The following is a 24,667-nucleotide window of genomic DNA, read 5'->3' on the forward strand; positions in this document are numbered from 1 at the left end:
CGAATCGAATTACCTAAAACCCTAGACCTCTTCATCAAGATGGCTATACAAATAGATTGTCGTCTACGTGAAAGGAAAGCTGAGAAGTACGCCAGTGACTCCAAGCCAAGGACCTCTTATGTTCCCACAACCACTAACAATTCTACATCATCTAAAGTACAAGTTGAGCCTATGGAAATAGGGTTCTTGAGAGGTCCGCTTTCTCTTGAAGAAAAACAGCGCAGAAGGCTTAAAAATCTTTGCATGTACTGCGCTAGTTCCTTCCACAATGTTCAGGACTGTTCACTTCTGTCCAAAAACAAGAAAAGTAAGTCAAAACATGTATTCTCTTCTGTTCATCACCATCTACAACCTTCTTACTGCACCTTATCTCTCTCCCTACAGCTGCAGCAAAGTCTTTTGACGATTGACGATGCCATAATCGATTCGGGAGCCTCTGGTAATTATATGGATCAAGTTTTCTGTGAAAAGAACAAAATTCCTCTGATCCAAAAGAAGACTCCTATTTCAATCAAAGTTATTGATGGTTCCCTTATGTTTTCTGGACCCATAACCCATGAGACTGTTCCTATACTTGTAAATGTTTCTGGTCACATAGAAATGTTGTCCTTTGATGTTCTTCTCTCCCCCAATTTTTCTTTGGTTTTGGGTTTGAAATGGTTGCAACAACATAACCCAACGATTGTTTGGTTTCCTTTTTAAATAAAATGTAATTCTGTTTATTGCAAAGACACATGTTTTCCTGCCTCCTTTCTTCTACATACAACCTCTCAATCTGACGGTTTACCTGATCATTACCTGGAATTCAGTGATGTATTCAGTAAGACTGAGGCTGAAAACTTGCCTCCTCACAGGGCTTACGATTGCCCAATTGACTTGCTACCGGGTGCTAGGATCCCTTTTGGGCACCTCTATCCACTGAGTAACCCTGAATTGGAGTTCCTTAAACTCTATTTAGAAGAAAACCTTAAAAAAGGGTTTATTAGACCCTCCACCTCCCCAGCAGGGGCTGTTTTTTTTTTTGTTCGCAATAAAGACTCCACTCTCAGACTGATTATTGATTACCGTGAATTCAATAAGTCAACAATCAAAAATCGCTATCCATTACCTCTGATTCCAGAGATGATAGAGAGACTCTCTGAAGCTACTATTTTCACCAAGCTCGATTTAAGAGGGGCATATAATCTAATCAGAATAAAGGAGGGCCATGAGTGGCTTACGGCATTCAGGACCAGATATGGTCTCTTTGAATACTTGGTAATGCCGTTCGGGCTTTGCAACGCCCCCGCCACCTTCCAATTCTTCATTAATGATGTATTCCGTGATCTACTTGATGTCTGTTTAGTAATATATCTTGATGATATTCTCATTTATTCAAAAACGCCACAAGAACATGTAAAACACGTCCGTCAAGTTCTATCTAGACTCAGAGCTCACAAACTCTACGCAAAATTGGAGAAATGCAAATTCCATACAAATCATGTGTCTTTTTTGGGCTATGATATCTCTCCATCTGGCATCCAAATGCAAAAGGAAAAAGTTGATGCCGTACTGAATTAGCCAGTTCCTAAGTCCCGAAAAGAGTTACAACGTTTCTTAGGATTCTCTAATTACTATAGAAAATTCATTAAGGACTTCTCTAAGATCGTGAAACCTTTGAGTTTTAACTGGCTCTTCTACACCTTTCACTTGGGGAACTGACGCTAATACGGCCTTCCTTTACTTAAAGTCTAGGTTCACAACAGCACCAATTCTACAATTTCCAATTCCACATTTTCAATACACTCTTGAGGTAGACTCCTCAGATTTTGCTATCGGAGCTGTCCTTTCCCAACAAAAGTCTTTATCTGACCCGTTACATCAGGTTTCTTACTTCTCCAAAGTCATGACACCTGCTGAAAGAAACTATGCTATTGGTGACAAGGAGTTACTGGCTATCCGACGCTCTCTGGAACATTGGAGACATCTCCTAGAAGGTACAACCTTACCAATAAACATATTCACGGATCACAAAAACTTACAATATTTACAATCCAACAAAACCCTCTCAGCTAGACAGGTCCGCTGGAGCCTTTATTTCAACCGATTCAACTTTAATATCATCTATAGGCCAGCACACAAAAATGCTAAAGCAGATGCCCTTTCTCGTCTTCCAGAAAAACCAAATGACAACCCTATTAGGAAGGAGATCGTTCCCCCACAGTGTTTTATTGGTCTTACTTCTTCTGTCTTAACAGATCTCGAGAAATTCTACAAGAAACAACCTGCTCCTCCATTACCCAATTTACACAAATCCTCTGGAATATATTACCATGGAGAAAAAATTTATTTACCACATGAGATGAGTTCCCGCCTAATTGAACTATGTCATGATTCACCGCTTGCTGGCCATCCTGGGCTTCATTGCACTTTAGAACTATTAGGTCGGACATTCTGGTGGCCCAATATGAGATCCACTGTACTTGACTATATAAGTACTTGCAGGACTTGTTCCACTTGCAAACCAGAGCGCAAAACCACCGTTTGGCCTACTCATGCCGTTGCCAATCCCCTCTAAACCTTGGCATCACGTTTCGATGGACTTCATAGTTGACCTTCTGCCATCAAACAATCAAACTAGTATTTTGGTTGTCATTGATCTTTTCACCAAAATGGCCCATTTCCATAAACTTCCGACCTCCTCTGAAACAGCTTCACTTTTCATTGATCACATTATTAAACTGCATGGCATTCCACCTATTCTGACAACAGACAGAGGTACTCAATTTCCCTCTAAGTTTTGGACTAAACTCTGTGAGTTAACACAAATTGATCATCGTTTCACTACTGCTTTTCACCCCCAAACCAACGGGCAAGCAGAGAGGCTGAACCAGTGGCTCAAGCATTATCTGAGATGCTACTGTTCCTATCATCAAAGTGACTGGATCAAGTTCCTCTCTATGGCCGAGTATGCTTACAATAACTCCTTCAATTAAGATGTCTCCTTTCTATGCAAACTACGCTTATCACCCTGACTTCACCTTCTCGTCTCCTCGTTCTTTGGATTCCCCTACACTTGATGACTTGCACAACTCTCTTCAACACAATTTTGACTTGATACAACAGAACATCTTGGAAGCACAAAAAACTCAAAAACATTACTATGATCTCAGAAGAAGAAGACCTCCTGACTACGCAGTAGGTGATCTAGTGTGGCTCTCCACTAAGAACTTGAGATTACAAATTCTCTCAAAGAAAATGGCTAGCCTATTCATTGGACCTTTTCCTGTTCAAAAGATCATTAATTGTAATGCGGTCAAGCTACAGCTCCCAAATACTCTCAAGATTCACCCAACGTTTCACGTTTCACTCTTGAAACCCTATGTCCAAATGAGGAATGATCAAGTCCTTCTCCCACCAGCAGCTACTCCATTAGCTGGAGATGAATACGAGGTCGAAGCAATCATGGACTCTAGATATTCTGATGGTGTTTTGCAATACCTTGTGAGATGGAAGAATTACTCCAGTGATGAGGATACTTGGGAACCTCTTTCCAACCTCAATTCCCCTCGTCTCTTGTCTCTTTTCCATCAACGCCTTCCTGACCGACCCGGACCTGTCGCTGTGGGACAGCTCCCTTGAGGAGGGGGTGATGTCAGGTTCTGTGTTCCTTACTCCTCTCTCTCAGCTACACCCACTTCATCTGATTGGATGATTCTCCTTTAAGACACCTGCTCACTATTACAGCTGTGCTTAGTATTGAAGATTGCACTCGCTACTCTTGGATTACAAAGCCATTTCTTACACCTTGTGTGGATTATCATAACATATCCCTTTTGTTTGCCTAGGAATCATCTGTGAAGTTCTGAACTCCTGATTACAGCAGCGTATATTCAGTGATTCATCTACCTTCCGGTCTCTCTAAGGATTCAGTGGGGTAATTCTAGCTCATACCTTATTTGTGTTTTCCTCCAGATTACACTTACCGCAGATCCTCTCCTTGCAACCGCAAAGCTGCCTGTCAGTTTTCCAACGTCTCCGCTGCAGCGTGACGTCACTTCCGCCCAACGGACTTCAGTCAGTACACAGAATCTCAGCACCGGAGCAGGACGCCAGACTTACCCGCTCCTGAAGTCTTTTGAGGTACGAATATCTGTAGATTCTGCATATGTATTGAGTCTTCTCACTTACTTCACCTGCTTGTTCTAATATCTCTGAAGTGCTGCTTTGATGAACATTGCCTCTGCACCTGAAGTGTATATTATTACAACCGCTCTGACTTTAAGCCTTGTTGTCACTGCAATATACCTTAGTTACTTAACCAGTTGTTATCTATGCTGCATTAGCTTAACCCCATTCTAATTGTCATTCAGTCTGCATCCTTGTGAGATTAACTCACTGTCTTACCACCCCTGATTAACATCACTTATCTGGAAGTGATCCTCTGCCTCATAGAGGTATTACTCAGCCTGGTGAGACACAAACACATATTTAGACAATCTCTGCAGTTGTGTTCCAACCTAAGATTATTGTTCCCTTATACTATATTTATTTGGGACCCTTCAAGTTGACCAGGTTTAATATCGTTGGTTAATCATAAGAAAACCTAAGAAGAAAAAGAAAGCTTTTCCCTTTACCTTCCATTTTAAACAGTACATATGAGCATGGATAATAATAACAATGTAATACAGACAATAAGTAGCTGTGAAGCACCAAATTAAACATATGATTTGCGAACATATCACATAAATAATACTTAAACTAATCTCACCAGCATCAATAATTAGCCATTGTTTGCCTAATTAGGGAGGGTAGTCAGCGTTCTATATTTTGGTCGGATTAGCACTGAGTGAAAAGAAAGGGGGGAGAATAGAGGGAGAAATAAGAAGAAAAAAAAAAAGGGGAAGAGAGAGTGTGTGTGTGTGTGGGGGCGACACATGGAAAGAGGAACCAGGTGTCGGGGTATGTTTTATGCATAACTATATTATATCATGATATATTATATTGTGGAGGTACAGGTAGGTCTTAGATGGGACCATGTTCCCAAATCAATATTTTAAGGTCTTCAGAGCCATGTATATGGGAGACATAGGATTCCATCGACTTGATATATCGCAGGATATCTACAACTTGTTCCCAGGAAGGTGAAGCCTGCTGTAGCCACATTCAGGCTATAGCTAGTTTTAATGCTAAGAACAGGTAAATACAAAACAGTTTTCGCTGTAGTGTCAAGTTTTTGGCATTATGTGAAACAGGCCTATACTTGGGGAAAGTGGTACTTGAATGTCTTTTGCGGTGCAGTGCTGAAATGTTTGTTGCCAAAGAGGGCTAATTTTCGGGCAGGTCCACCATATATGTAGTGGGGTTCCCATCGCGTCGCAACCCCTCCAACACTTGGGTGAATTAGTATGTGAGATTTTGAACAAACGAATGGGTGTCATGTGCCATTGTAGTAGGGTTTTGAGAAAAAGCTCATATAAGGTGGTGCAATGTATAGCTTTTTTGGTTAGTTGGACTGTGGTCTTCCACGAGGGTGGATCATGTGTTGTTTCAAGAGAAGATTCCCAATGTTTTATTGGGGCAGATTTATAAAAAAGTGGGGGATTTATTCCTACTCCCCTCCCATAGAATCCTCTCCCTTTCCTTCCTCTCCCTTCCCCTTCATTTCAGAATAGTGCTAAATGATCCGACTGCCCCTCCTAGAAGAAAGTAGGAGAGCAGGGATCTCAGAATTTTATAAAGTTGCCACTGTGTTATTACTGTATCTGTTATATTGATTCTGTATAATTGTATTTATTTGAGTCCTTGGAAAACATTTGTACGCTTTGGTCGTACAGTTGTTGTACTTGTATATTTTTTGGAAAAACAAAGTATTTAAGAAAAAAAAAAGTGGGGGATTGAAAATATCTTGATACGAGAGCGAGAGTGATTTTTTGAGAGAAATTTTTGAGTCCCATCTTGTTTCCCACTTAGTTCTAGCTCTCAAGGGACCCTTATCAAATCCTCAAAACCTAAGGAAGCTGCGTAGTATCCAGAACTCAAAATGCAAAGGTGGATTAAACTTGCGGAGAAAGGCTTGGTATGTAATCAAGTGGCTTCCTTCATAAAGATCTGTAATTAGAGTTATTCCTATGTCAGACCAGAGTGTCGGATGTGTATCAGGCAACGTCAGTAGTAGCCCTTTTATTGTGTGGGACGGAGATGGGTGAGGAGCTATGGCGGTCATGTTATGAATTTTATCCCAGAATTTTAGAATAGAAGCTATGATGGGTTGGAGAATAGGGTTTGCGTCCTAGAATGTTTAGGGAGCCAAATCAAATCTCTTAAGGAGTATCCAGGCGGAAGGGATGCCTGTTCTGTTTCTGACCATCTACTCTGTGTGGCTAGACCCCATTGTTTTACTTGAGATAGTCTTGTAGCTTCGTGATAATGGAGTATGTTAGGAGCTGCTGCCCCTCCAGACAGTATAGATTGCTGTAGAGTATTAGTAGCAATTCTGGGGACTTTACTACGCCATATGAATCTATTACACTGTTATTGGAATTTGTTAATTAGGGATCTAGGGATTGGGATGGGTATAGATCTAAAGAGGTATGTGGCTAATTGTTCCATTATAAGCGTAAATATAAGGGGTGACAGGGGACACCCCTGCCTAGTGCCATTAGTTATTAGGAAAGGCTCAGAGCAGAATCCTAGCCCTTTAACTGTTGCAGAGTGGTTAGAGTATAAAGCTGCAACAGAGGTGATGAATGAGGCTGGAAATCCAAACTTTTAAAGAACTGCAAACATACAGTTGTATGCAAAAGTTTAGGCACCCATGACAATTTCCATGATGTTTAATTGGGTGTTTGGATCAGCAATTTCATTTTGATCTATCAAATAACTGAAGGACACAGTAATATTTCAGTAGTAAAATGAGGTCTATTGGATTAACAGAAAATGTGCAATATGCATCAAAATGAAATTAGACAGGTGCATACATTTGGGCACCCCAACATAAATATTGCATCAATATTTAGTAGAGCCTCCTTTAGCAGAAATAACAGCTTCTAGATGCTTCCTACAGATTTTCAATGATATTCAGGTCTGGGGACTAGGATGGCCATTCTAGAACATTGTACTTGTTCATCTGCATAAATGCCAGAGTAAATTTTGAGCAGTGTTTTGGGTCGTTGTCTTGTTAAAATATCCAGCTTCGGTGTAACTTCAACTTTGTGACTGATTCCTCAACATTATTCTCAAGTATCTGCTGATATTGAGTGGAATCCATACGACCCTTAACTTTAACATGATTCACAATACCGGCACTGGCCACACAGCCCCACAACATGATGGAACATCCACCAAATTTTACTGTGGGTAGCAAGTGTTTGTCTTGGAACGCTGTGTTCTTTTGCCGCCATGCATAACGCCCCTTGTTATGACCAAATAAATCAATCTTTGTTTCATCAGTCCACAGCACCTTCTTCCAAAATGAAGCTGGCTTGTCTAATTGTGCGTTTGTGGCGTGTGTGCAGAAAAGGCTTCTTCCGCATCACTCTCCCATACAGCTTCTCCTTGTGCAAAGTGCGCTGAATTGTTGAATGATGCACAGTAAGATGAGGTTGTAGGTCTTTGGAAGTGGTCTATGGGCTGTTTTGACCGTTCTCACCATCCTTTGATATTTTATTTGTCCTGCCACTTCTGGCCTTAACAAGAACTGTGCCTGTGGTCTTCCATTTCCTCACTACGTTCCTCACAGTGGACACTGACAGCTTAAATCTCTGCGATAGCTTTTTGTAGCCTTCCCCTAAACCATAATGTTGAACAATCTTTGTTTTCAGGTCATTTGAGAGTTGTTTTGAGGCCCCCATGTTGCCACTCTTCAGAGGAGAGTCAAAGAGAACAACAACTTGCAATTGGCCACCATAAATACATTTTCTCATGATTGGATGCACCTGTCTATGAAGTTCAAAGCTTGATGGGCTCACCAAACCAATTGTGCGTTCCAATAAATCAGTGCTAGGTAGTTAAAGGTATTCAAATCAAATGACAAGGGTGCCCAAACTTATGCACCTGTCTAATTTTGTTTTGATGCATATTGCACATTTTCTGTTAATCCAATAAACCTTATTTCACTACTGAAATATTACTGTGTCCTTCATTTATTTGATAGATCAAAATGAAATTGCTGATCCAAAACACCCAATTATTTATAAATGAAAATAATGGAAATTGTCAGGGGTGCATAAACATTTGCATATGACTGTATATTACCAGTTTACCCTGTTGAAGGCCTTTTCACGCTAAGAGGCATATTTAAGAAATGTCTTGCGGATCAGGTCCGCAAGACATCGCTGAATGCGGAGAGCAATACGCTCTCCGCATTTAACATTGCACCAGCAGCTCACAAGAGCTGCTGGTGCAACGCCGCCCCCTGCTGACTCGTGGCCAATGGGCCGCCCGCAGGGAGGTGTCAATCAACCCGAACGTACTCTGAGCAGGCGGACAGGGTTATGGAGCAGCGGTCTTTGTGACCGCTGCTTCATAACTGCTGTTTCTGGTGAGTCTGAAGACTCGCCAGAAACACAGGCCGTCAAGCTCCTTTCAGAGCTTGATAGATAGGCCCCTATGGCTTTCAAAATAGATATTCAAAAGTCTCCTAGTATTGTCGGGTCCCTGACGTCCCAGAGTGAAACCTACTTGGTCACTGTCGATTAATGATCGCAAAGTGAGGTTAAGGTGTGAGGCTATTATTTTGGCATAGAGTTTAACGTCTAGATTTAACAACAATATTGGTCTATAACTTGTGCACTCAGTGGGATATTTCCCTTGTTTTGGAAGTGTAATAATTGCTGCTTGTAGAAATTCAGCAGGAAAAGTTCCACAAGAGCTCGCTGTTGTAAAGTACCGTAACAGAATAGGTATTAGTTGTTTTAGGAATTTTTTATAGACTATGTCTGAAAAGCCATCCGGCCCTGGGGATTTAAAAACCTTAAGAGACTTAATAGCTGTCTTGATCTCCAAGGTGGAGATTGGGTTGTGTAGTAAATCTACCTGGTCTTGTGAGACAAAAGGAAGATTTAGGGTGGCAAGGAAAGCATTGAACCCAAGGGGGTCGGGTCAAGTGTTATCCTGTGCTAAATTGTACAGAGAGGAATAATAATCTGCGAAAGCCGTACCTATGTCTTTTGGTATAGTGATATGTTGTCACTTTTAGCGAATGTATATATCCTTGTGGATAAGAATAGCAGCCCCTCTCGACTTCTGAAAGAAGCTTGCAGCTTCAACAACTGGGAACAACCTGGATTGAAGGGGGATTTTTGTATCTGTTAGCCAATCCGTTTCTTGTAAAAAGACTAGTTGGGCTTTATTCTTATAAATGGACCTTCGGAATATGCTTCGCTTAGTTGGGGAGTTAAGTCCACTTATATTTTGGGTAATACAATTGTATGGCATTATGAGAGGATAGGGTATGGGACAAAGGGGAGGTGGAGGAGGGAGAGAATAAGAGGGAAAAAAAAAGGGGGAGAGGGTAGAGTGATAGGAATTAGAAAACCACTCAGTGAGAGCCCTAAGGCAATGGCATCAACAATATAGCCAGTAAGGTTATGCAGTATTTGTGAAAGGTAAACCACGTTGGTAACCTCCAAAGTAAAATTCAGAGTACTTTATGGGGGGAAAACGGGTGCTGGCAACAGGGACCTAGTGATGCCTTAAGAGGGGGGGGGGAAGCCATCGGGTCACAAAACAAAACAGAAGTAAACAGAACAGTACAAAACATAACAAGACAAACAGAACAAGAGCAAAATAAAACAAAACATATAAAAAAAAAATTATATTCCTCTTTTCTTAACTGTAGTCAGAGCTGTATCTAGGGATGAGTAGGGGCCTAGCAGTTTGTACGAATGAGTGAGAGTAATGAAATGAGCAGGTTCAGCGAGTAAACTTTGTCTTCCACCTTGAGTTCCCTCTCTCCCTCACTCATTAAAAATACCAAGATAAAACATTGGGACCTACAATGAGAACATTGTACTTAAATCAAAGTGAAACCGCTCTTGGTTTAGATAGAGGGGCAAGCCCCATAAGCAAAATAAATAATTAACAAGGAACCCTATGGGAACCGTGGACCCTAACACTTGTAGGGGTATTGGTGAGCAAATTTAATGGATACAGGTCACTGGAGTTTCAGATGGGGACCCCAGGGGAATACAGATATAAGCGGCCATAGTCTGATATTTAGGTAGTGGAGGTGGTCACATAGGGGTTACAGGTAAGTGGACATAATCTGTACAACAAAGTAGTAGGAAGAAGCTTGCTACATGAACATTCAGTTGGAGAATTGGTGTAATACTCTGAATAGGGTCAAGCTACATATTATCTGCAAAAAACACAGTACATTTATTATTTTGGTGGACAAGAGAAAAAAAAAAACACGGACAAGTAGTAAAGGCATGTAAATAGAACTAGATAACAAATAACCTATATTCGATCTCTTTAGGAGATGGAACACCACATATGAAAATCTTAAAACCAGAACAATATAAACAGTGAGTGGTGCGAAAGAGTCGTTTACACTGATAACAACCTGGAAAAGAAAAAACAAACAAAAAAAAAAAAAAAACACACACCGACTCACTTAAACAATGACATGGAATTTGTCAAACCAAACAGTTTAGGTTAACTCATAGTCCCCACATGAAACTAAGGTAGGGAGAAACATTGGCAAATATGTTACCCTTTATACCATCTCTGTTTAGCCATCTTCTTCCTGTGCTTGGCTCGGGGCAGCAGAGGTACTGGAACGTTTTTGTGGAAGTGGTTCCCAATGCGGGAAAAATGGATCCAATGGGATTTGTGAGGGACTATGTGATTACAGCTGAAGCTTCCATAGTTTCATGAGATGCTGACTCTGTTCCAATGTAGTAAGGGAGTGTTGTTGGTTATCTTTAAGGACTATGAGCCTGGTCGGGTGTCCCCACCGATACTTTATGCTATGAGCCTGGAGAAATCTTGTGAATTCCCCAAATAATTTCCGCTGTTGGAGTGTTCGAAAGGATAGATCTGCAAATGTGATGATGCTCTTGCATTGAACAAGGAGGGTGGGCTTAGAGAGAGATGCTCTTACCAATCTTTCTTTGTAGGTGTAAAAATGCAGTCTCACTATAATGTCCCTTGGTTTATCGGAGGACAGACTTCTGGGTGCAAGGCCCTATGCGCTCTATCAATGAAACCTTCATTTGCATTGGTAGGAGGTGCTAAACATCCAAAGTACTCTGATAGAAATGGTAGTAGGTCATTAGAGGTTAAACTTTCCGGTACTCTTCGCAGCCGTAAATTATTGCGGCGGGATCGGTCCTCCATGTCCGCCATTTTGTCTTCTAGCATGGTTAGTTGCTCTGCCAAGTTTTGAGCAAAAGAGAGGACATTGGCCTGGTCCACTGCCATATCCTCTTGCTTTCTCTCTACAGTGTCTAGCCTATCCGTAGTAGATGTAAGATCTCATCGTAGATCAGCTAAAGAGGCAGTTATTTGGGTTTGAAAGGAGGAATGGTGGGCCTCTAATAAAGATTTTAGAGAGTCAAGTATAAAGGCAGGTGTCACATTTGGTGGAGCAGCGTCCTGCAGTGCTTGGAAAGTTGTGGCAATAGTGTCGGGCATGTGCTGGGATACAGCCGAGCTGTCTTGAGAATCATCTGGTGTGGGAGATGATATGGGAATGAAATGGTCTGCCACTGTTCTTTAAGGGCCCATATTCAATCTAGGCTTTCTTTTATTAGGCTGCGCCATTAGGGTAGGACCCGAGCCAGGAGAAAAGGTAACAAATGGTAATATTGTAACAGCTTTTAGGCAGGTGAAGCAGAAGAAGTGAATCGGTGGTAATCAATAAACTTAGTGACCCGGGTCCCCCCCTTACATTATGCACATCTAGCACAACATCTTTCTGGTTTCTTAGATGTCTGACAGGGTTAAAGCCAGGTAACTTGTGTGCTCCCTCAGGGAGGTGATGAAAAAGGACTCAACACAGTCCAATACTGCTATAAGATCCTATGAAGTCTGTAACATTGAACTCCTAAGTGCAGAGGTTTTATGTCTCTTGTAGAGAAGTTAGGCTAAGCCAGGATCAGTCTTATCATGCAGGGACAGTATTGCCTGGGCTGCAACTTAGAGTATATGGAGTCTACAGCTGCCAGGGTGAGTAGTGGTCAAAGGAAGGTTACGTAAGTACGGGTCTGTGCCTCAAACTACTGGAAATTGACTAGAGATGGCTGTGGTGGCTCTAAGGTCCTCAGGACCTGTAAAACTTTTATTTCCCAGATACAGCCAAGGCCCCAGAGAGTCAGTGCGTTGGAGAGATTAGTCAGTAGTGCGGCATGCATTTAACTACTGCGCAGTACAGAGAATCCAAAATGGCGTGTCATGCCAAACCCTCCCTGCAACTTCCAGTCACCTTATGATGGGCCTCCAAGATGTCATATACTTGCTGTTTGCTCTCCTCCGCTATGGCCGTGACACTGACCCAGTGTAGACTTTGTCTGTGATGCTGCGCACCTTCTCTCAGACCTGCTCTCCCAATAGTGGACCGGCACACGATTGTTTTCCTCCACCAGCTCTTGGGATGGGATGGGAAGGTAAGGTATAGTAAGATTGCCGGAGCGGAGCCCCGACCCTCCGGAAATCAGCTCTACCGTTCGGCCGGCTATAAGCCCTGGCTGCAGCAACGGAGTTTGAGGCCTGCCGGTCTCCGGTCGGTGCAGCACACCCTTTTTGTCCAAACTGCTCCAAATGATGCCGGGTCTTCCCAGGTGTAGGTAGAACAGGATAAGTATTTGGTAAATTAGGGAATATAGCAAAAAAAACAAAACAAATAAACTATTGCAAACTATATACTGCACAGAGCTCTCACAGAACACGTCTATCTCCTTAGGCTGCCAGCTCCGCCCCCTCTACTGGGAGATAGTTAATGCATGGGTGAGCCAATAATATAAGATATATATATATGTGCAGCAACCAATCAGCAGCTTCAATGCTTTCCTAGGTATCCTCATCAACAAAAGATACCAATAGAACAAAACAAATTAGATAATAGAAGTAAATTAGAAAGCTGTTTAAAATCACATGCTCTATCCGAATCATGAAAGAAAAAAATTGGGTTCATGTCCCTTTAAACTTTCAAGATTTAGAAAAGCATGCAATTGTAAACACATTTCCAAATTACTTCTATTATCTAAGCTTTGTTCTCTTGGTATCCTTTTCTGAAAATGGTACCTAGGTAGGCTCAGGAACAGCAATGCGCTCCCAGTAGTGCATTGCTGCTCCTTTAACAAAGGATTCAACAAAAGATGACAAGAGAACTAAGCAAATTTTATAATAGAAGTAAATTGGAAAGATGTCTAAAACTGTATGTTCTATCTGAATCACACAATAAATATTTTGGGCTTCATGTCCCTTTAATTCAGACCTAAATGATTTTAAATAAATAAATAATGAGAAGCTGCACTTACCAGTTTGTCTGCGTGCTCTTCTCTTCTATCATTGGCACAACCTGTACTCCAGTATCTCTTTCCATAAGTTTAAGGTTGAATCGTTTGTCTGGATATGACTTACACTCAATGTAGCCATCTCTCACACTTGATGCATTGCGGTCTTCAAAATCAATCTGTGACCTGAACTCTCTGTAAGCCCGTGAAATCATAAACGTTATCTGCCAAATAAAAATACAAAGATCCAACTGGGTAAAGATAAAGCACATCATTTACTTCTATTATCAAATGTATTTAAAGGGACGGTTAACCCAAAAATGTTCTCCCATTTAAATTGTTCCCAATGATCCATTTTACCTGCTGGAGTGTATTAAATGGTTTACAAGTAGCTCCTTTACCCCTTTTTTGGCCTTTGAAATAGCCGATTTAGCTTGTGGAATCCCAACCTATACTGAAAGTTTTGATACTGGAGTCTCAGCCAGCAGAAGAAATTACACTCTCAGTGGGGTGCAGGATAGATAAGTAATACAATTATAATTTTCCATTGTTCTCTCTAAGAATTGAGCTTTAATTTTCCAGACAAATATAAGATAAGGAAGCAGGTGTGTGTACACAAAGTGATAACATAATGTGATCTGATATAACCTGAAGCTCAACTCATTGTAATAGGCTGTGGTTTCAAAGCACAAAACCAGCTATTTCATATACACAAATAAACCTGAAAATGCCATTTCTCGTACATTTTATGCTCTGCAGCTCGTATAACAAGTCATTGAAAATACATTAATATAAAAAAGAAATTACAGTGTACTGTCCCTTTAATTCTCTTGGTATCCTTTGTTAAAAAGCATAACCACATAAGTGCATTTTTGTCTCTTTTTTATTTTTAAGAACAGAAGGGGGAAAACTCAGTACAAACTGAGTAGCTTTTACTAGGGTAATATGAGTCATTTACACATGTTAAATATGTTTGAAATCTATATTTTAAATACATTAAACATATGTAAATGTATTTTTTATTTCAAAAGCCAATACATGTCCATTAGTATAGAAATTCTACTGAATTCTGATACAATGAAACAAATGTGATCTGACCAGTTATATGCTTCAATATTCGCTGGTTTCCAAACTTTCAGCTTAAAGGGATAAGAAAGTCAAAATTAAACTTGCGGAATTAAGAAAGATAATTTTAAACACTTTTAACGTCACTTCTATTTTCAAATCTACTTTATTCTCTTGGTATCCATTGTTGAATATGAATACACACATATCCTACACTAGTGGGAACTAGCTGGTGATTTGTGCCTGCATACATTTGTCTCTTATCTTATTTGTCTGGAAGTACCCCAAGGCTATTTTGTATCCCCTTTTTATATTCTTCATACCACTGATTTGGCTTCTGTTTCATGTAGCTAAGATCCTACATCATTGTACAAAACTTTGTCATGTAGATTGTAAACTCCCTTTTGAGCTAGGCCCACAAAAATTACATATCTATTAGTGCCTTTGAGTGATGTAATTTCTGTACTTTAATGACATATTATAACCTCTGTACATTTCCTTCAATTGTTCGCTGTGACAAAGAGCAAATGAGCCTGAAATATAACAGATGTTTAAGAACTTAGGGCCCGATATTGTAAGCATCATCACAATAGCGCTATGTTTAAAGGCAAGTGAAATCTTCAAGAGGGATTAAATCAATGTTAGAAGGTAGTCTATACTTTACTGTGGGAGGTCATGGTTCTTTGCCACTGGTGTAATGTTTAAAGGGACACAAAACCCATGTTTTCTCTTTCATGATTCAGACAAAGGGGCCAATTTATCAAGGGCCGAATGGCCCCTGATTCAGCGTGAGTCCTTCAGGCTCGCCGGAAACAGCAGTTATGAAGCAGCGGTCTTAAGATCGCTGCTCCTTAACTCGTCCGCTGCCTCTGAGGCTGCGGGCATCAATCCGCCCGATCCTATACGATTGGGTTGATTAACACCCTCTGCTAGCAGCCGATTGGCCGCAAATCTGCAGGGGGCAGCATTGCACAAGCAGTTCACTAGAACTGCTTGTGCAATGATAAATGCCGACAGCGTATGCATTATAATGTGAACTGGTTATTTATTGCGTGCCCATAAACGAGCGACTTTGCCCATTTAAATATATAAATGAGTGCTTCACTTATAATCTAGCCCTATATTGATTCAATTTCAGGGACGTTTATTTATGTTTTATGTATACATTGGCTCACATCAAATTTATGAAACTATATTTTATCTGTAGATTTATTTTTTATGAATTCATACAAACATCTGGACACTTCCTTTGGGGATTAACAAACGCATTTGGCAATGTAACATTTTTTCATGTGTGATTAGTCAATAAGGAAGCACATTCTCAGAACTTAGCAACTTTTTACTTCCTGCTAAGTATACAATAGTCATACAGCAAGCCAATGTCGCCCCTAATAGGGATGTGCAATATTTTGATCTTTGTTATTTGTTACTGAAGCGAAGCCCGCAATGTCCTGAACTAAAGGTGGCAACCCTAACCAGCAGTGTGATTGCTCTATATGTGTTTAAAGGACTTGAAAATGTGTTAAATATTCTTATATTTCTACTAGGCTGTTTTCAGAAATGGATGCCATATGTTGAGAAAATTGCATGCAAATGATCTTGAGAACATGTGGAATGTTGGAATACCTCAAATTTGCTATTTAGCACAATTTACTTGTTAGATAAAAACAACAACATTCTATGTTCCTTGAACCTCTTTGATACAAGATGCAGCAAGTTTAAACTGTGAATAATGCAGGTTGTAAAACTCAATTTACCAGAAGTTCTATGCGAGGAAGTATTTTCTAACACAAAACGTAATTTATGTTATTTCACTGAGAAATGGTTCATTACAATATTTTATCAAAATAAGTTTTCTAAACAGTCAAGAAGGAAATTTTTTAAGGTAAAACAATAATAAACTTTTATTTTATTCTGAATATTTTTTACCAGTTTGGTAGACTATGGGGCCAATTTATCAAAGTCTGGCGGACATGATACACTGTAGCGTATCATGTCCGCCAGACATCGCTGAATGACGACAGCATATGCTGTCGGCATTTAACATTGCACAAGCAGTTCTAGTAAACTGCTTGTGCAATGCCCCCCCCTGCAGTTTCGCGGCCAATCGGCCGCTAGCAGGGGGTGTCAATCAACCCAATCGTATAGGATCAGGCGGATTAATGTCTGCAGCCTCAGAGGCAGCGGACAAGTTAAGGAGCAACTGTCTTAAGACCGCTGCTTCATAAATGCTGTTTCCGGCGAGCCTAAAGGCTTGATAAATCGGCCCCAATGTATCTGCATTGTCCCACATTCTCTGTTAATATTAAAGGACCATTAGACTTGGCATTTTAACAACACATAAAAGGCTAGATTACGAGTGGAACGCTAACAGTTACGAGCAAGCGAAAAGGGGTTTATTGTGGTTGTTTGCGCGCGTCAGGTTTACAGCTCGTATTAATTTCAATAAGTTGAAAGTAAACGCGATTACTTAAGAGCAATTGAAGTAAACGCACGTTTAATTAAAGGGACACTGAACCCAAATTTTTTCTTTCGTGATTCAGATAGAGCATGCAATTTTAAGCAACTTTCTAATTTACTCCTATTATCAAATTTTCTTCATTCTCTTGGTATCTTTATTTGAAATGCAAGAATGTAAGTTTAGATGCCGGCCCATTTTTGGTGAACACACTGTGTTGTTCTTGCTGATTGGTGGATAAATTCACCCACCAATAAACAAATGCTTTCCATGGTCCTGGACCCAAAAAATAGCTTAGATGCCTTCTTTTTCAAATAAAGAAAGCAAGAGAACGAAGAAAAATTGATAATAGGAGTAAATTAGAAAGTTGCTTAAATTTGCATGCTCTATCTGAATCAAGAAAGAAAAAAAATTGGGTTCAGTATCCCTTTAACGCAACCTCAGAACTCTGGTTAACTGTTTTGCAAAACAAAAAAGTATCACAAACACATCAAAAATACATTACAAAGTACAGTTACACTCATAATAACACTATCTAATAAAAAGTATTCAAAAGAATATTGCACAAAAAAGATATAAGGGCTCACAGATAGGAGGTCTCAGCAGGCAAAGGGCTTTAACAAAGAGATACATATATATATACTTGTCTAAATATGTATATATGTTTAAATGTGTGTACAGATGTATTTATATATTTATGTGTATATATGTATTTACAGACATACTGTATATACACATATAAACACATAATAAATACATAGGTATGCATATATAGATATATATATAAGTGCATTGGCGCCCTTTGGAGTTAAGTAGATGACAACATGAAAAAACATATTTATGCAATATTCATATTTAATAAATAAAAAATAAAAAATTAAATAAAGTTTTTTATTGAGGTTTGCAAACATACAGAAATTAATAAAACTATAACAATCCAGGAGACCATAGTTTTTTAAAACAATATAAGAAGTTGTAACTCTATTGACATAAAAATTGACAGTATAGGTATCCTACTGGCGCAGGAGAAAGAGAAAAATCAGATATTCATCACAACATCCTGGTAAGCCTACCTGATGTATTGTACTCTATAAGTGAATGTCAATAGAGATACCATAATAAATATTATGCTACTAGTATAATGTTAAGTCCAATTGAAAATGACCTCATTTTTTATGATGTAAGTTATATTGTGGTAACTAAAGCTCAGGTATGTAATAGTCTAAAGAAGACAAAGTGAGATTAGTTAGTGATCTGGGTAATAGGTAAAGGGGTGCAGCGGGCAAGAGCCGCTCAAAGAGGGACGGGGAGTATTTGAATAATCTAAACCGGTTTTCTTAAAATATATTATTGAGAATAGGGGCTACTGCTAGAGATTGGCAACTGAGAGTCTTATTTAGGCAGGTTTTGTTGTGTAAAAATAAAGGGGCTAAGAGGGGGGCATAAGGTAATGGTTATTGAGGGGCAGAGGCAAGTCCTACATGGCATGAGATGTCTAATGAGATGTCCAAACTAAGCTATAAAGGGTAGGATAAGGTGGAGATGTACTGTAGTAAATTGCAAAGTGGGTAAATGATTCCTCAGGGAAAAAAACATGATCGTCTCTAAACCTGTACAAGCATCAAAGCTATAACTGTTTCTAAAATGTCGCCCCTATAATAGATAGGGGAGAGATTTGGCCTAGAAAAGTATTCTCTGATAATGCACACCTAATCTGACTCAGTATGTACTAGCTGGGGGGTTAAACTATACTATATGCGGGGGATTATTCTGTGAGAGCTATACAGAATAGTTGGTGCTGAGCATTAAGACTAAGCAACGCCATAATCTGAATTTTGAAGTACTAGAGTAGGGGAAAAGGTCATACGTGGGGTTTGTGAGTAGAAACAAATAAAAAAGTGCAATTTAGTGGGACCGTTACTAATCTAAAGTAGGAGAGATAAAACTAATAAGTGAATGATTCAATTAATAGACCTGTTAAGGAGATATGTACATTAGATTCTTATTAAGAAGCTAACTCCTGCAAAAACAACATACTAAGTGCTGAGTTGTAGATTGGGGTAGCCTCAGCATAAGTCTCAAGTAGGAAAGTGAATATGTTAGGTTATGCTACATTCTAAATCAAAACAAAATTCTGCCATAAACACATATACAGGTTCCATGAATCAGTACATTCTAACCTAAGTTTTCTCTAGGAACTGGGTCCTCATTCAAACTCTAGACCTCATAATATATAGGGGACGGATTTAGCTTAGAAAGGCTTTCCCTAATAGTGTATAACTAATCTAACTTGGTATGAACTAGCTGAGGGGTACACCAACCCATGTGTGAGGGAATATCTTGTGGAAGCAGCACAGAGAAGCGGGTACAGTATATGAAAGCCAAATTTGTAGAGGCTAAGCCAAAGGTCATATGAGTAATAAACACCAAAATCTGAATTTTAAAGTGCTAGGGTAGGGGCATATGTCAAATGTAGGGTTAAGGAGTGAGACCCCAAAATAAGGTGCCATTCAGTGGTGACGTTACTAATCTTAAGTAGGAGCCACATAACTTAGTGTAGAATTCAGCTAATAAACCTGTTAAGTATACATGTACCTTAGAGAAAATATCTAGAAATTCTTGTTAGGGAGCAAACACCTGAAAAACACAATAATAAGTTCTGGCATGAGGATTAGAGTAATATCAGCGTAGGTCACAAGTAGAAAAGGGAATAAGAGAGGTTATGTGACTTTTAGATCAGAGCGAAATTCTATCATAAAGATATATACATGTTTCATGCATCAGTACATTCCAATATAAGATTTCTATAAAAGCTAGCTCCTCAGTCAAACTCTATATGCAATGTATGCTATGAGCTGGCCGTGAGAGTCTAGAACACCAGACCTTTAGAATATATGTTAAACAAAAAATGCAAAATGCAAAACAGGGGCCAATGTTTGAGTGAGAGACCTCTTTTTGGATAATACAGAGATAGCTGGGAATCTTACCCCTCACAAAAGATATCAATAACTACTTGGTCTAAAACCTAATAGATATCCCAAGTTAGGTCACTGAGTAGGAAGATAATGGCTCATACATCGCCCCCCATCTTTTATATAAAATATTGTAGGTGTAGAGGATTCAATAAAACTATGATCATAACTAAATGTAACATATTGCTCAGTCCCAAAGTTCAAACTGTAAAGTTGTCAGAAATGTCTGTGCAGCATTGTAGTGACCATGTAAAACGAAGTTGAGAAAGTCACCTATCCTGAATCTGAACTGGAGAACCCAGAACGCTCCGTGGAACAGTGCTACTCATCCAATGCCAATTCTTCTGCAGAGGTGAAAGTAAGGATGTGAATACCTGGAAAGTTCCTCGCTCAGGGCCCCACAAATCCGGTAAGGAAAGAGAGTGGGTGGGGAGGGCAAGTGTAAAGGTGTGGACAGCGCAAATCCCTAGGAAACGAGCTCCAGATCGGTGCAAAGACTGGCCTAGTCGTGGCTTCCTAGCAGGCCACATCACTAGATGGTCCGGTATCGGCTCGGCAGTATCAGGTAAGTCACCACCGTAGGGGCGAATTCCGGTCTCGCTGTTAGTTGGCACCGGGATCTTTTCAAGGTCTCTAGCTGGCCCATCTACGCAGTCAGCACCATCTGGACTAGGTAGATAACGTCTGTATGCGGCCTCCGCAGACTGTTCCAACGATGTGGTTAGAGCCCGATCTGAGCTTATGATCATGTGCTCCTCTCCGACATTAGTTTTCTCCAGTCTCAGTTCCATTCTGAGAGAGGTAAAATGGTCGTCCATCTTGAGGCTAAGTAAGTGCAGAAGGGCTTCAACACTTTCCTCCATAGTTAGGTAGTGTAAACGATCTGGCTGTCCGTTTTTTGGGGTTAAGTTGAGGCAGATTAAAAATCAGAATGTGAGCCCTCTACCTAAACAGTCCAGGAACCGTTGGGGGGAAGATAATGAAATAGTTGTATAGGCCGCAGCCTGCCGTCTCAGCGATCTAGGATCTCCATATAAGGGATAATACATGAAAGTAGCATCATTGTAGTACTGATCCCTTCTTTGGCAAAAAGAGCAGACAGCATTTCAAAGATAAGGTTGAGGATTATCAAATTATTTTATCTTTAACTGCAGAGCAACCAAAAAGCACGTCTGGACATGGCTGCGGCTTGGACACGTCCCCCCATATTTAATAAAGTTTTTAACTGTATACAGTATACACTGAAAATATTTCACATGCTAAAATTCTTCAAATAGCAGAATATGTTCTATGTATTTTTAAATAGATATTCCGATATTCCTATATCTATCTATCTATCTATCTATCTATCTATCTATCTATCTAATCAGCCAATCAGATTCAAGTTCAATCCGATTGGCTGATCCAATCAGCCAATCAGATTGAGCTCGCATTCTATTGGCTGTTCCGATCAGCCAATAGAATGCAAGCTCAATCTGATTGGCTGATTGGATCAGCCAATCAGATTTTTCCTACCTTAATTCCGATTGGCTGATAGAATCCTATCAGCCAATCGGAATTCGAGGGACGCCATCTTGGATGACGTCACTTAAAGGAATATTCATTCGGCGAGTAGGCGTCGGTGGATGAAGATGACTCCGCGTCGGCTGCTTTGAAGATGGCTCCGCTCCGCTCCGGATGGATGAAGATTGAAGACGTAGCCTGGATGAAGACTTCTATCGGATGGAAGACCTCTTCAGCGCCCCTTGGATGAAGACTTCGACCGCTGCGGATGTCCTCTTCTGTTCCATCGGTGGTCGGCTGGCTGAAGACGGCTAAAGGTAGGATGACTTTCAGGGGGGTAGTGTTAGGTTTATTTAAGGGGGGTTTGGGTTAGAGTAGGGGTATGTGGGTGGTGGGTTGTAATGTTGGGGGGTGGTATTGTGGGGTTTTTTACAGGCAAAAGAGCAGATTTCTTTGGGGCATGCCCCGCAAAAGGCCCTTTTAAGGGCTGGTAAGGTAATAGAGCTGTTAACTTTCGTAATTTAGAATAGGGTAGGGCATTTTTTTATTTTGGGGGGCTTTGTTATTTTATTAGGGGGCTTAGATTAGGTGTAATTAGCTTAAAAATCTTGTAATATTTTTTTATTTTTTGTACTTTAGTTAGTTTATTTAATTGTATTTAATTGTAGGTATTTGTAGATAATTAATTTAATTTATTTAATGATAGTGTAGTGTTAGGTTTAATTGTAACTTAGGTTAGGATTTATTTTACAGGTAATTTTGTATTTCTTTTAGCTAGGTAGTTATTAAATAGTTAAACTAGTTAAAATAAATACAAAGTTACCTGTAAAATTAATATAAATCCTAAAATAGCTACAATGTAATTATTAATTACATTGTAGCTATCTTAGGGTTTATTTTACAGGTAAGTATTTATTTTTAAATAGGAATAATTTATTTAATTATAGTGTAGTGTTAGGTGTAATTGTAACTTAGGTTAGTTTTTATTTTACAGGTAAATTTATCTTTATTTTAACTTGGTAGCTATTGAATAGTTAATAACTATTTAATAGCTATTGTGCCTAGTTAAAATAAATAGAAATTTGCCTGTAAAATAAAAATAAATCCTAAAATAGCTACAATATGATTATTAGTTATATTGTAGCTATATTAGGGTTTATTTTATAGGTAAGTATTTAGTTTTAAATAGGATTAATTTAGTTAATAAGAGTAATATTTATTTAGATTTATTTAATTAATATTTAAGTTAGAGGGGTGTTAGGGTTAGACTTAGGTTTAGGGGTTAATAATTTTATTATAGGTTGCAGCGGTATAGGGGGGCAGGATAGGGGTTAATAAATTTATTATATGTGGCGACGGTGTAGGGGGGGCAGATTAGGGGTTAATAAGTTTAATATAGGTTGCGGCGGGGTCCGGGAGCGGCGGTTTAGGGGTTAAACAATTTATTTAGTTGCGGCGGGGTACGGGATCGGCAGGATAGGGGTTAATAAATTTATTATAGGTGGCGGCGGTATAGGGGGGGCAGGATTGGGGTTAATAGGTATTATGTAGGTGGCGGCAGGGTCCGGGAGCGGCGGTTTAGGGGTTAATAACTTTATTTAGTTGCGGGGGGCTCCGGGGGCGCCGGTATAGGGGGTAGAACAGTGTAGTTTAGTGTGGGTGCTTAGTGACAGGGGTATCAATAAAGCTGGGAAAAAGCCGAAGAGCAGCGAGATGGGATGAGTGATATCACAGTCCGCTGCTCATCGCCCCGTACTTGGTGCGCGGCTTTTTGACAGCTTTTTTGATAACTTTGGCGAGCGTATTCAGGTCTGCGGCGGCGATGGTAGGTGAGCTTAGGCGGGCGTATTGGGCCGGCGAAGGCAGGTAAGTAGACGCGTTGATAACTAGAGGCCAATGTGTAGTTCATTAACAAATCTAGACAGGCCAGAAGGCTTGTTTTTTCCACAGAAAACCTCTGAATTACATTGTTTCCAATGCAGCAAAGGATTCTAGGTAAGATATGCAAATGAGGTTCACAATGACACACTTTTTTACTTCAAGTCTGCTTTTTAGCAGATTCCCTTTACATCAAAGCATCGCTGTTCACACAGCTTATAAGCTTAGCTAAGGTTAGTGCAGTGATTCATAACGATCCCAAGACAGACTGTTTCGTGGTTTTTGCCACTCATCAGCTGGGAGAAAGTTTGAATCATTGTTGGGTGAAGTTGATTTCTGGACAAAATACAACAACATTTAAAATTAGGGTGAGGTAAAAAGTGAGTTTAAAATCCTCCACTATGCACAAAATATAGAGAAAATAACTCATTGTGTAGTTCATTAACAAATCTAGACAGGCCAGAAGGCTTGTTTTTCCCACAGAAAACATTTTGTCCAGAAATCAACTTCACCCAGCAGTGATACAAACCTTCTCCCGGCTGATGAGTGGCAAAAACCACGAAACAGTCTGTCCTGGGATGGTTATGAATCACTGCACTAACCCTAGCTAAGCTTATAAGCTGTGTGAACAGCGATGCTTTGGCGTAAAGGGAATCTGCTGAAAAGCAGACTTGAAGTAAAAAAGTGTGTCATTGCGAACCTCATTTGCATATCTTACCCATAATCCTTTGCTGCATTGGAAACAATGCGATTCAGAGGTTTTCTGTTGGAAAAACAAGCCTTCTGGCCTGTCTAGATTAGTTAATGAACTACACAATGAGTTATTTTCTATCTATCTATATATATAGATTTTTGGCACATGTGCGATCTATAGAGGACCCTGATTTGGACACCCCTATAGCAAGACATTTTAGGGATTATCATAACTCTAATGTAAGCCTTCTAAGAGTGCAAGCAATAGATCATGTCCCTCTGTGGAGAAGGGGAGGTGATAGAGAGGAGAAATTGGACCTCAGAGAGGTTTTTTGGATATTTACCTTAAATACCACTATACCCTTTGGTTTGAATTTCAGGAGAGACATAGATTTGTGTGTATAATGTAGGGACTACATACTAAATACAGAACACCTGATATGTAATTTGTTGATGTGAGAAATTTAACTTAAACATATGACAAAGTTAAATAACACATGAAACTGTAAATATGTGTAAAATAACAAATTATGTATTTATCTAATGAGTGCAGTGCTTTCAATAGTAATCAGTTATGTATGGAGTTATATTTGAAACCCTATAAATCATATGAATTATGGATAGGATGTATGAAGTAAAGTGAAGTGATATTTCACCAT

The 24,667-nt window shown here is 39.7% G+C and overlaps 1 protein-coding gene across 1 annotated transcript in view; it reads right to left on the reverse strand.

Annotated features, from left to right (window-relative positions):
* The window catches only part of DNAI3 (dynein axonemal intermediate chain 3), a 247,185-nt gene that overhangs the window by 191,877 nt on the left and 30,641 nt on the right, over nucleotides 1-24,667 (reverse strand). Inside the window, exon 5 of the mRNA XM_053693156.1 lies at nucleotides 13,464-13,663. Within this exon, the coding sequence (XP_053549131.1) occupies nucleotides 13,464-13,663 (200 nt within the window). The remainder of the gene's footprint in view (nucleotides 1-13,463; nucleotides 13,664-24,667) is intronic.

Source organism: Bombina bombina, chromosome 10 (genome assembly GCF_027579735.1).
Source record: "Bombina bombina isolate aBomBom1 chromosome 10, aBomBom1.pri, whole genome shotgun sequence".
Lineage (NCBI taxonomy): Eukaryota > Metazoa > Chordata > Amphibia > Anura > Bombinatoridae > Bombina > Bombina bombina.